The 13,023-nt window shown below is 27.6% G+C and overlaps 3 protein-coding genes across 3 annotated transcripts in view; 1 reads left to right on the forward strand and 2 right to left on the reverse strand. All coding sequences in view use genetic code 6, as the record gives it.

Moving 5' to 3' along the window:
* Positions 1-506: 506 nt before the first annotated feature.
* TTHERM_01126420 (glutamate synthase, putative) lies at positions 507-9,671 on the forward strand (the record flags this gene model as incomplete). Its single annotated transcript, XM_001026023.1, has 10 exons — positions 507-1,364; positions 1,961-2,635; positions 2,743-3,118; positions 3,177-3,767; positions 3,861-5,319; positions 5,379-6,081; positions 6,142-7,600; positions 7,690-8,040; positions 8,096-8,185; positions 8,248-9,671. The coding sequence occupies 10 exons, from the start codon at positions 507-509 to the stop codon at positions 9,669-9,671; spliced, it is 7,986 nt and encodes a 2,661-aa protein (XP_001026023.1).
* Positions 9,672-10,419: 748 nt separating this feature from the next.
* Positions 10,420-12,978, reverse strand: TTHERM_001126428 (hypothetical protein; the record flags this gene model as incomplete). The annotated part of the gene is made up of 3 exons (XM_012800572.1): positions 10,420-10,588; positions 10,847-10,935; positions 11,134-12,978. The coding sequence occupies 3 exons, from the start codon at positions 12,976-12,978 to the stop codon at positions 10,420-10,422; spliced, it is 2,103 nt and encodes a 700-aa protein (XP_012656026.1).
* A 31-nt stretch (positions 12,979-13,009) lies between these two features.
* The window catches only part of TTHERM_001126429 (hypothetical protein), a gene marked incomplete at both ends in the record, with an annotated part of 1,139 nt that continues 1,125 nt past the window's right edge, over positions 13,010-13,023 (reverse strand). Inside the window, one exon of the mRNA XM_012800573.1 lies at positions 13,010-13,023. This exon is cut by the window's right edge and continues 290 nt beyond it. Coding sequence (XP_012656027.1) covers positions 13,010-13,023 — 14 coding nt within the window.

Consider the following 13,023-nt stretch of genomic DNA (forward strand, 5'->3'; position numbering starts at 1 on the left):
TTTCATTAAGGAGAACCTCAATCATTAAAGTATTTCTCATTTCATTCATTCATTTTATTTCAGCAGAAAAAGATTTAAATAAATAAATTTATAGAAAGTTATTAGATGAGCAAATTTCATATCAAATATAATAAATCACAAGTTTTTTAAAAAGGGGCGTTTTAAATTTTTAATCGCCATGAATTTTTAAAAAAATGGATTAATGTCCAGCAAATAATTAACAATTTTAAAAAAAATAGTTTCAAGTAGATTAAAAAGGTTTAGGAGAAATAAGTAAGACCTATCCAACCATATAATTAAATAAATAAGAATAGGAATTTAAAAAATACAATAGATACAGAAATCCATATATAGATATATATATACAAATTCATTAATTCAAACATATTGTATTCTAACTAAATAAAGAGATTGAATTAAATACATAATAAGCTTATTTATAAAAGGAATACTTTAAGCTAGAATTTTAGAAAAGCTGATATAAAATATAAAAAGAGAAAAGCAGAATGATCAAGAATTTATCTAAAGGTAACTCAGGCATCCAACAGATTTTGAAGTCTCATTCAAGCTTATAAGTAAAAAAATATTTTTCTACTTCTTGGAAGTGGGAACATCTTAATTTATGGGAGAAGCCATTGAGTCTAAAAGAAAGAGCTCAAGAATCAAGTAGTTTAAAACAAGAATTAGAACAAAAATAGGTTTAGGCAAATAACTCATAAGAGGAGCTTTAATTAAGTGAACCATTGAGAACATCTCATTAGATCACTTTAAAGCAATAAATACCCATTAATAGCATCAAGGAGTACTTCAATTCTTTAGTTGTAAAAGAAAAAGGCACAACAAGCTTTGACGATTACTTAAAGCACAGAGCTTAATTAAAGTTATTGAACTAAGCAAATAATTAGCCACAACAATAGCATCAGGTATAACAGCCTTTACAGTAACAAACAATAACAAAATCAAGCTTCTCTACCCAAACAGCTTAAGCTTATGAAGAGCTTAAGTTATTAGCAAAAAAGAGGGGAATGACAGTAAGTCAATTTGTAGCTTTATCAAACCAAATGATAAGAACTTTGAATTGTAAGTCGACTTTTGAAGAAAGAAAATCTAACTATTCAGATGATTTAAAGAAGGAGTTTGAGGAGTACACAACAGAATAAATAGCCTAGATTCTCTCTTGCCATATAGAAATAGGTGGTATGTCTGATGGTGCTCTCTCCTCCTAAGTGCATAGACATTTGACTCATGCTGCCAATAAAACTGGAGTCTTATCAAATGCAGGTGAAGGAGGTGTAGAAGAAGATAGACACTAAACAATCGAAAATCCACTTATTATTTAGTGCGCATCTGGCCGTTTTGGATTCGTAAGAATTGTTTAGAAATTTATTGAAAAAATCTAAGATATTTTACATAATTTTTAAATATAAATGCTTCTATATTTAGAAAAAAAATTAATTAATTTCTTCAAAAAAGTAAGTAAAGATAAATAGATAGATTGATTAATATGTAAAAATATACAGCTAACAAAATTTTGTGAAAAAAATTGATAATAAAATATCAAAGATTTAAACAATTTGCAAATAAATTTGAATAAAAGTAGAACTTACTTAATAATTTCAATTAAGTTAATTAGAAATATTTTAAATTAATTAATTATTTTTTTTTGTAAAGAAAGAAAAGAAAAATAAATAAAATATTTACAAACCAGCAAAAATACAATTCTAAATTTTTATTAACATTTTAATTTGAATTAAATAAATGCCAAACTTTTTTTTTGCAAAATTATTTTTTTGTAAAAATTTCAGCTTGATTTTCAAATTATTATATTTATTTTGGTTTAAAAAAAAAATAAATAATTTTATTGAAATGACAATTTTGGATAATAAAATTAATTTAAGAATATAAATTTAAGCTATTCCAAATATATTTTAAATTAATTTATTTTTAAAATATTTAAAAGGATTTAACCTCAATTATTGAAGCTGATGAAGTATAAATTAAATTAGCATAAGGAGCTAAACCTGGTGAAGGAGGCCATTTACCTGGTTCGAAGGTATCTTTAAGAATTGCTGCTATCAGAAGAGCAAGAAAAGGAACTACTTTAATCTCACCTTAACCTTAGCATGATTTATATTCTATCGAAGATTTATATTTACTAATTCATGCTTTAAAGAGTGTAAAACCAGGAATTTAAGTTAATGTAAAGTTAGCATCAGATCCTGATGTTGCTATAACAGCTCTGGGAGCAGTCAAAGCTGGAGCTGATAGAATTACCATAGCAGGACATAGCGGTGGTACTGGTGCAGCTAAAATAAGCTCGATCTTTAACACAGGTATGCCATGGGAGTGGGGGGTTGCTCTTACTCATTAGATGCTTGATGCTTACGATTTGAGAAATAAAATACAACTTGTTGCAAGTGGTGGTATTGTAAACGGCTGTGATGTTGTAGAAGCTATTCTACTTGGTGCAGATAAAGTTGAAATTGGTACTTCAGCTTTAGTAAGTTTGGGATGCATTATGCTTAGAAAATGCCATTCTCCTAGATCAATTTCTATAGATTCTCTTATTTAACCATTAAAAAAGAGCGCTGAAAGCAAAAATATAGATGTCAACTTGTTAGCAAGAATGGTTTATGTAATATTTTTTAATCAAATTAGCTTTCTCCTTTATTTTCTGATATTAAAATAACTATTAAATTCAGTAAAATTTAAATGATTTAATTGATTAAATTTTAAAATAAGGATTCTTTGTGTGAGGCTGGATATGTTGAAGTGTCAACAGGCGCAGTTACTTTAGATTATTAAGAAATGGAAGAACGTCATGGAAATTTGAATGAGTTAGGTTTAGAAGAATCATTAGTCGAAATATCAAGAAAAGTATTAGAAAATGCAAGTGGTGGATGTACAGTTGGATTGAACACACAAGATCCTTTATACATCAAAAAATATGAAGGTACTCCAGAAAAAGCTTAAGATTTCTTGTTTATGATGGGACTTGGAGCTCTTAGATATATGAATGAAAAATGTAATTAAAAAGGTAGTTTGTATAAGCTGAGAGGCAGAGCTAAAGAATTTCTATAAAGCAACAGATTCTTCTCTGATATGGATATGTTACTGGGTATAACTCTTTATTCAAATTTATTTGTTATTTTTACTTATAACAATATCTATAACAGGTAAAATACAGCTTAAAGCTCAAAAAGGATATATTGATACTTTGCTTTAAATTCCATCAGAAAAAGACATCAAAGTAATTGAGAGAATTCAAAGTCATATCCAAGAGCACAAAAATTCTTCTGAAATACCACCACTTCTTATAAATGATATATCTCTCACACAATCTGATGTTTCATTTGGAGCTGCTATTAGTGGTTATTGCTAATATCATAACGTTAATTTCCCTATTAAAATACATCTCCACTCAAGTCATTAAGTTGGACCATAGAATTTTGGCTGCTTCTTGAAAAATAATATAACACTTGTTATTGAAGGTAGTTGCAATGATCATGTAGGAAAAGCTAACTCAGGAGGAAAAATTGTTGTTAAGAAGAAACAAAATAACTTAAAAGTAATTGTAGGTAATTCTATTGGATTCGGTGCTACTTGTGGTGAAATGTATATAGATGGATGTTCTGGAACTAGATCTTTTGTTAGAAATTCAGGAATGGAAGCTGTTGTAACTGGCAACGTAAATGATCATTTCTGTGAATTTATGACAAGAGGTAACGTTGTTGTTTTAGGAAAAGTTGGTAGAAACTGTGGAGCAGGTAAAAATTTCATTTAATAATTGAAATTATTTTTTTTTTAGGTTTTAAATGAAATATTCAAAAATTAATTTTAATTTTAATTTAAAAATGAAGGAATGACTGGAGGCTACTTATTTTTGAACTATGATATTGAGTAAAATAGAAAAAATGTAACAGGTAAGAGATTCTTAAGCTTAGAAGAGCATAGTGATGCTCGTGACATATTTAAGAGGTTAGTTGAGAATTGCTACAAAGAAACTTAATCTAAAGAAGCTAAGCATGTTTTGGATAATTGGTAGGAGTCTGTCAAAAAATTCAAGTTCCACAATCCATACAATTTGAACTTTTTATTGGAGTCAGACTACCTAAATAAAAGTAAAAAGGAAAATACATATGAGTTATTTGCCAGCGATTCTGGAGTTGGAGAATCACTAGCTAAATTGTTTAATAGTAAAAAAAGATAAACTCCCTTTTCGTTTAGATTTAATGGTGTAGCAGGAAACGACTTTGCTTCGTTTTGCCCTCCTTAATGTAATATGATTTTCGAAGGATCCAGACTTGGATAATTTGTTGGATATGCTAGTAAAGGAAATGTTGTATTGAACTAAAAATCAGCTGGTAAACTTAGTGGCGCATTTACTGGAAGATATCCTTTCATGAGATCAAGTGCAAACATTTTTGTTAAATCTGAAAATGAGCTGGGACACCATGCTCTTTTTCAATTTAATGGTACTGCAATAATTACAAATACTGGCGTTAACTGTTGCCATGAGCTCAGAGAAAATGCTAAAGTAATTGTGTTGGGAGAGATTGGACATGGGTTTGCTAAAAATGCTCATCTTTAAAGCACGATTATTGTTAATGTAAATAAAGCTGCTAATGTCAACGAAGATAGCTTGAAATAGTTAACATTTTAATAATCAAAGTGGATCCTTGAGTATTTTAGATAATTTTCTAAGCTAATTCCTCATAATTCTCCTTAAGGTACTACCTCTAAAAAGTCGTAATAACATAATAGTCAGGAAAAAGAAATAATTTTCTAAAATGGAGATCTAGTTATTTATAATGACACAAACAACTAGTTTACAGAATTAGAAAATATCAAAATGATTGAGAAGCATTTTAGAATGTTTAATCACGAAAAAGACTTTTACAGCTATAAAAATATCAAAGAGAGAGAGAAAATCATCAAATTAGCTAAAAATCTTTTAAAAATATAGCAATCTGCTGGATGGAATTCTGAAATTTAAACTTGCATAGAATCTATAGCAAAGAGTGGTCTTGATGAAATGACTTATTCGATGGGTGATTAACTTAACTTTTAAGATAGGTTTATGAACTCAGGTTCTAGTACTAATTTTTATGGCTTATTTAGATAGCCATTTGCTTAAGAAACTCGTCCACCTGTAGATGCTGACTCTGAAAGCCAGTTTATCAACACTGACATATATATAAAAGCTTATTCCCCAAATGAATATAAAGAAACATACTACAAATTTGATCACCCAATAATTAGTTCCAGCTAATTAGAATAATTACTTCATTAAGTAAATCCTATTGAAGTAGATTTAAGGTATAAAATTATTATTATTTTTATTAATTCCATCAATTAAAAATTCATTTACCTAATAGATGTGATGTCTTCGAAATACAAGTGGCTGAGACCACAGTTGAAGAGAAAATTGATATGATTTTGAAGCAAATTAGAAACGAAATAGTTGTTGGTAATAAGAGAGTGATTTTATTTACCCACAGATTAGGATCAGAATCAGAATCAAGAACTAGCGATCATATAGAAACATAAAGAGATGACTCTTTTAACGATCAGATGCACTTGGATTCTTGGGTTATTATTGGTTTAATAAGACAAAGACTAAAAAAAGAGGGATTAGTTGATTTCGATGTTATTTTGGAGACAGATGAACCCATTGATCCTCATTCTTTAGATGTACTTTTAAATGTCTGTGGTGTTAAATTAGTCTATCCAAGAGCTGTTGAAAAACACTTCTCTGTTCTAGCAAACAGATATAAAGATTTAAGAGGAGCAACTTATACCAGCCAAGAATTATGGAGAAATTATGCTATTGGAATGCAAAAAGCTCTGAAGAGAATTATAGCAAAAGATGGTGATGTTGATTTAAGCACTAGAGTTTACGCATAAACTTACACTTGTTTATTCCTCCAAAAGAAGTTGGCAAATTAAATTGGTGTTGAATCTTTCTTTAGTGCTGAAGCCCTAAATCTAGGTTTTATTGCATCTGTTTTCTAAAATCGCTTTATGGGAACAATTAATGATGGTATATTAAACAGCTCAAATCTGTAATCAAATACAAAAGTAAAATTCATTAGTTATACTAAATAAGAAATAACTTATTTTTTTAAATTATAATAAAAGATTGAACAGGATTTAAACAAGGGGAATATGCTCAAATCTAGTAAAAAGTTTTAACATTTGTGGGATAATAAGAGAGTTGATGCTCTTTAGACTATGATTGCAAAACCCTCTTTAGATTCTTTCTTTGCTTACTTCGAAAAATTAACAAGAGTGAACATTAGATAAAACTTTAAAGATAGACCTCATACTGTATCTGTTGCTGTTATTGGAGCTGGTCCAGCTGGTTTAGAGACGGCTATATAAATATCAAATAATTATCCAGAAGTTGATGAGATAGTACTTTTTGACTCTTACTTTGCACCTGGTGGAAAAATTATTGATGCAGTTGCTCCTGATCACCCAATCACAAAAAAATAATTAAAGAATTTCTCTATTTTCGAACATGAAAAAATTAAATTTGTAGGAAATTCCTATATCGATTAACGTCGTATGAGATACATTTATGAACAATTCAGTGCAGTATTTTTAACTCATGGTGCAACTCCCCGTAAACTTGCTGAAAATATTTCAGGAAAAGAATACGTCATTTCTGCAGACGATGTTGTTAAATGGTATAACTCTAAGACAGATATGAATGATAATAATACTGAAGGTATTCCATTCTACAGAACTGAAAAGGCTCATCCACCTTGCCCTTTTAGCATCCCAGAAACAGAATCGATATCTATAATTGGCGTTGGTAATGTATCACTTGACATAGCAAGAATTTTATTAAGAAACCCTGACGATGCTATATTAAAAGACAACATCACCACTTATGTATACAACGAACTCAAGCGCTCCAGAGTAAGAAATGTCACTTGTATTGGCAGAAGAGAACCGTATGAAGCTAAGTTTGGAATGCCAGAGCTGCTTGAATTAAAAGACTTAGCTGATAATGAAAAATAATTTTAATTAGCTGCTTAATTTGATTTATTAACAGCTTCTGCAAATGTTGAAAAAATCAAGCAAAAACTTATTAAAAAGCAATAGTCTCTTGCATAATTATAATCGTAACCAAAACAAAAGGAGCAATAAGATCAAGCTGATTAACTTAAAGAAGAAGTAGAAGAACTTGAAAATAGAATTTAACTCTTTGAATTTTTCAAGCAATATCATAAAACTCCAGAATAAATAAATGAAATGAAACAAAATTCAACTATTAAGTTTATTAACTTTATCTTCAATGAAGATATTGATCCTGTTAAAGGATTTGAAAAATAAAGTGGAACCAACAGAGTCATGGGACATTTCATATCAGGCAATACAATTGAAGCAGAAGCTTTTATTGCATCTTTGGGCTATTAGCCTCATATGCCTGTTTCAAATATTCTTTAAATAACACCATCTGGTTAAACTGGATTTTCCACTCAAAAATAAGCATAATAATCTCAAGCTGGTACGATTGCCTAAACACCAACTTATATAGTTCCAAACCTTCTTGTAGCAGGCTAAGCTAAAACTGGTATCGGCACTATAGGTAATTTTAAAAATATACAAAAAAATATTTTAAAAAAACTAAAACTATTTAAACAAGTTAAATATACTTATTTTTTATTTAAATAATAGGACACACTAAGTCAGATGTGAAAACACTATTGAAAAACTTTAATGCAGAAAACTTACAAAAAAAGCCTTCAGTTGAGGGATTCCTCGAAGATTACTACTATAAATAGGGAGCAGTGTCTAAGGATATAGTATTGCAAATCATGCAATCCTTAAGATCTCACTATACTTAAAAGTACATCACTCCAAGTGTGATTAAAAAGCATATTGAGAATTATAGAAAGCTTTTGTTCATGTAACAATAGGCTGATAAAGGAGCAACTATTACCAAATAATCTGATATATAAAACAAAAATGTCCAGCAATCTGACACATCTAAGTAGCCTAGAAAATTAAAAATCTTATAAGATCTTAGTAAATTATTAGAAATATATAAAATATTTTTTTTAATTTCTTTTTAAACATAAAGATGACAGTAATCCTAAAGAAATTGAGCTTCCTATTTCAGATAAAAGTTTGAGAGATTGCCTTAATATAATGTAAGGTGATTGCGAATCAGGTAATTTTAATCTAATTTTAACAAAATAAATTTCTAAAAAATTATTAAATTTTTATTTAAAGGTAGTTGCGGAGGATGTTTTGTATTCACTCAAGATCCTGTTGAGTAATACGAATAGGCAGAGCAAAAAATAGCAATTTCAAAGGGTGGTTTAAGTGCTGAATCTATTCCAAAAGAGTGTAAAGCTATCCTCAGTTGTTAGCACACTGCCAAAGATTTAATGAGTGATAGAATCACTAAGTTGATATTATCAGGATCGAATCGCTCAGCTTGCGGTATTGGTGTTCACAAGACTAAATAATCTTCTATTGAATTTGTTTAGAGTGCCGTTCGTCACTTGAAAGACGATTTAGCTAGAGGAGCAGGAGTTAGTGGCTACGGTGATGGAGCTGGACTTCTTTTGAAAATAGACTGGGACTTTTTTGAGAGTTATGGTGGTTTCTCCTAATCAATTTTGGAGAACTTTGACGAAATTAAAAAATCTTTAGCGATTTGCTAAGTATTTATTAGAGATAATAATGATATAAAATTAATAGAAGATAAACTAACTCGCTAGGGTTTGGCTGTAATTCATAAACGTGAAGTCATTATAAACTAAAAGAAATTCATTTTAGGAGAAGCAAGATAGCATCCTCTTTCTTATTAATTCTTTGTAGTGCCTCAATAACCAAATACACTTGATAAAATTATATAAAAGATTTAACAAAATCCTCGTTCAGTTGTAACAGAAACAGATGCACTGGCCTCAATCTCAACTAAATACGTGTGCTATAAGTTGGCTTCATTTGCTTCAGAAATCGAAGCATATGAAGATTTGAACCCTAAATACGGCTACAAAGCAGATACAATTCTAACTCATACCCGTTTTGCAACAACTACTTTATAACCTAAACTGACAGGAAATGTTGCAACAGCTGCAATCAAGGCTCACCCTTTCTAAAATTTAATCCACAATGGTGAAATAGTAACAAAGAGATCAATCATTTCTTATCTTGAAAAGAACTCAGAATTGTTTAAGGAAAAGGGTATATTAATTGATAGAGAAGAGCTCATAAAATGCAGTGATTCATATGTTCTTTAAAGATACATTCAATGCTTAAAATCGCTTTATCCTGAACTGTCTCTTGAAGATATTATACATATGATCACACGCTCAACAAGAGGAGATTCTTAACTCTCTGAATATGCAAGGGCTAAAGGCATGCCTTAAGTGTGTGGTCCTTGCAATCTTTCAATGTATGATGAATACAATGATACACTTGTCTTTTTCAGAGACAACAGTGGATTTAGGCCAGCTATCTTGGTAACACAAGAAGATTAAATTCATATAGTTTCATAGCAATAATGCTAATCTCTAAATGACAAGGTCAGTCTTCTTGAAGAAGGCTAAATCTATGTAATAAATAATTAAAATGTATTTAGAGAATATACACCCAATGACACTAAAGTACCTAAAAATTTCCAAATTAAGACATTACCATCTTGAACTTATTTATAAAGCTATCAATTATATATAATTAATTTTCAAATTTTATAATAATATTTCAATCAATTAGTGCTTGTTTGTAAACTAATAATATATTAAAAAATTTTACCATTTTAACTTACTTCAAAAAAAAAACCTACGAATCAAAGAATTAATATTTTTTTAAGTTATATTGTTGTATCTTCACCATAAAGTAAATAAAAACAAACTGATATTAGCTTTTAAAAAAATTTTATTAACACCATTCAATTTTTGTGTTTATTGTTTTTAGTCTTGTCTACCTAATATTATTTTTTATTTGTTTAGTTTCCTTAAAACAAAACATAGATAGATTATTTAATATTATTTATTTATTAATAAATTATTTTGAAAGAATTTTAATTGATGATTTAATTCAAAAAATTAAAAAAAATTATTTAAAATATAATTTTTGCTATCAATAAACATTAATTGCTTCAAAAATAAATATTCTAAATCACTTTAAATTATTCTCTAAGAAAACTCAGAGATATTTTAAAATAAATAAAATAAAATATATAGTAAATCCTCATTAATTAAGGCTTTTTACTTACTAAAATTTTTGGAATAGTTTACTAACTTGAAAAAAGAAAAATATTTGTTTTATATTTAATTTTGATTACTTTTAAAATAATTAAAATTAAAAACTTACTTTTTTTATTTAATAAATAAAATACTTATCTCCAGTAATTAAAATAATCTTTTTTATATTTCTTATTATTTTATTTTTTCATTTTGCTTTGAAATAGTTAACACAGACTACTCTTTTTAGCTTACATAACTATCTTTTAACAGTTCTGGCCTTATTTTAGTTTACATCAATATTAATTTTAACAAGGGATTTGGCTTCTTCAATGTGTCTTCTGAAATTGCGATAGAAAAGTGGTTTTACTTATTACCTTTCATTGAAAAAACATATTTTAATATTAAGCTCGATGAGAGAGTTTTTGTTATAATATGAAAATTTAAAGAAGTCTTTAGATATTGTTAAATTCTAGAAAACCGTATCACAATAATCAAAATAAATAGTGAGTTTTTAAAGATTTAGTTAATTTTGATAAATTGCTGCTTGATACAACAATATATCTAAATGCCTGCAAGATTGTGTTGAAATATATTATTATTATTTTTAGTTTATTTGAGTTTATTCTATTTACTAATTTTAATTTTGAAGTTATTTATCAGAATTATTTTCTGATTTTGATTCAACTTTCTCAAAATTTTATTTTTGCTATTAAAGCTCACCCTGAATATTTTATATTTAGATATTATCTTAAATTGATATAATTTAAAATAAATTTGAGTTGAAAAGCTCTTCTTTAATGTTTGTTTCATATTCACAATAGACCCAACGATGTATAAAATCAATTCTGAACATTTATAATTAATTATTCTGAAAACATTCAAACCTATTTTTGCTTCTGCATTTATAGCTATTTATTACAAGATCAATTTATCCGTTATATTACAAATAAACTTAGAAATTTCCAACACTAATATCAATAATATTTTAAAATTCTAAAACAAGTAGCTATTTATCATTTTCAAGCATACGAAATGCTGTGCAGCTAAAAAATTTATTTTCATTTAAAAAAACTGTTAGCTACTAAATTAGATTTTACTTACTTAACTCAACAGTTTCATGCTATTAATTCTAAAACACCAAAAAAAAGTTATCACTGACTCTTTTTAAATCATTTGCTTCTTCTTTCTTATTTTTTAATAGCTACTAAACTCTTATATCACTTAAATAGAACTCTAAATTGGCATTTTCAATCAATTTAGAATCATAGTTTTTTAACTCATTTTGATCAACTTCTTATAGCAATTGATCAGAAATATAATCATAAGCCAGTTTCTACTTTTCAAAATACCAATCAAAATCAATGTGCTAAAAAGAAGAAATGAGTATACCAAATGGACGGATATCAATTACCTTTATATTCCTGATTAATTAAAATATTTCTAATAAATCATAGAATTGCTATTTCATAGGCTCTATGCCTTTCTCCTAATTTCTAAAACTATAATTTAGGTAAGACCAAAATTTTAATCTTATAAATTCTAACTCTTTCATGTTTTTGATTCCACTCAGATCAAACAAATTGCATTCGTCCATTGTAACTTCTAACTTTAATTTCTTTAGCTTATTGCAATTTTTTAAAAGGTTTTCTAAATGAACTCTACTATTTTGGTCTTACTAATCTTTATAGACACAATAGAATATTGAAAATACATTTTAAAATTTATATCCTTTTAAGCTAAGTGATCTAAGGTTATTATTTTTTGACATGCTCTAAATTTTTTCAAGTCCTCGAGAATCTATATGAGATTCAAAATCGTATTTAATCTTTTCAATATTCAATTCAAAAACATGCGGATTGTTGCATTAATCATATTTACTCCTAAAGATGTCATAGCTGCTATCACTACTACTATCAGAATAAAAATCATCTTCCTCAAATTAATTGATTTCTTCCTCTCCATAATTATCATTATAGACATAATAGCCAAATTATTTTTTTGTATCAATATATTTGTTAATTGATATCATCCATTTTTTATTTATCTTAACATGTTTGTCCTCTAATTAGTACTTGTAAATTTATTAAAAAACCCCGAATAAATCCTCTAACTTTTAAATGTAAAAGAAAATCTGCTAACTTTCACTTTGCATTTAAAATTCTTGTTAAATAATTTAAGATACATGCAGATTATCAAAGTATCTATATATCTCTCTTTTAAACTATTTTAAAGCTTTCATATCTATTACACTGCTATAAATAGAATGAATGAGTGAAAATATGATTAAATTAATTTCATCTTTGTCATTTTCAAAATCCTTTACAAAAGTTTTTTATTAATCTTTTTACCTCAAAAACAGAGGATTCTAAAAGTAAATATCAGGTAGCTTTTAGTTAAATTGAATAGGAATGAATACAATAATGCTAGAGGCGTTAATTTTACCATGGTAAATCTAATTTTTATAGAGCTTATTGATAAACCTAATGAGTTAAACTATAACTTATAAGATTCTAAGTTAGTCTATTTTAGCATCTGATGTACTATAAGTAATATACTCAAGTGTGTGATAATGAGTTAGCTTATCGTTTTTCTCTTCCTCTTTTTTAGAACTGCTTTAAAAATTGTTGAACTAATTTTGCACCTAAGTCTTTTATTTTTATCTTTATATTTAACTCTGATAAGGGAGAATCTTTTCTTCAACAAGTAAGTAAACAAATTCATTTTCTAAAAGTATAATTTCTATATTTTCTATAGGCACTAGCATATTACTTAAAGCTCCATAGTATATGTGATATTCATTTAACTATTA

This window comes from Tetrahymena thermophila (genome assembly GCF_000189635.1).
Source record: "Tetrahymena thermophila SB210 genomic scaffold scf_8254077, whole genome shotgun sequence".
Lineage (NCBI taxonomy): Eukaryota > Ciliophora > Oligohymenophorea > Hymenostomatida > Tetrahymenidae > Tetrahymena > Tetrahymena thermophila.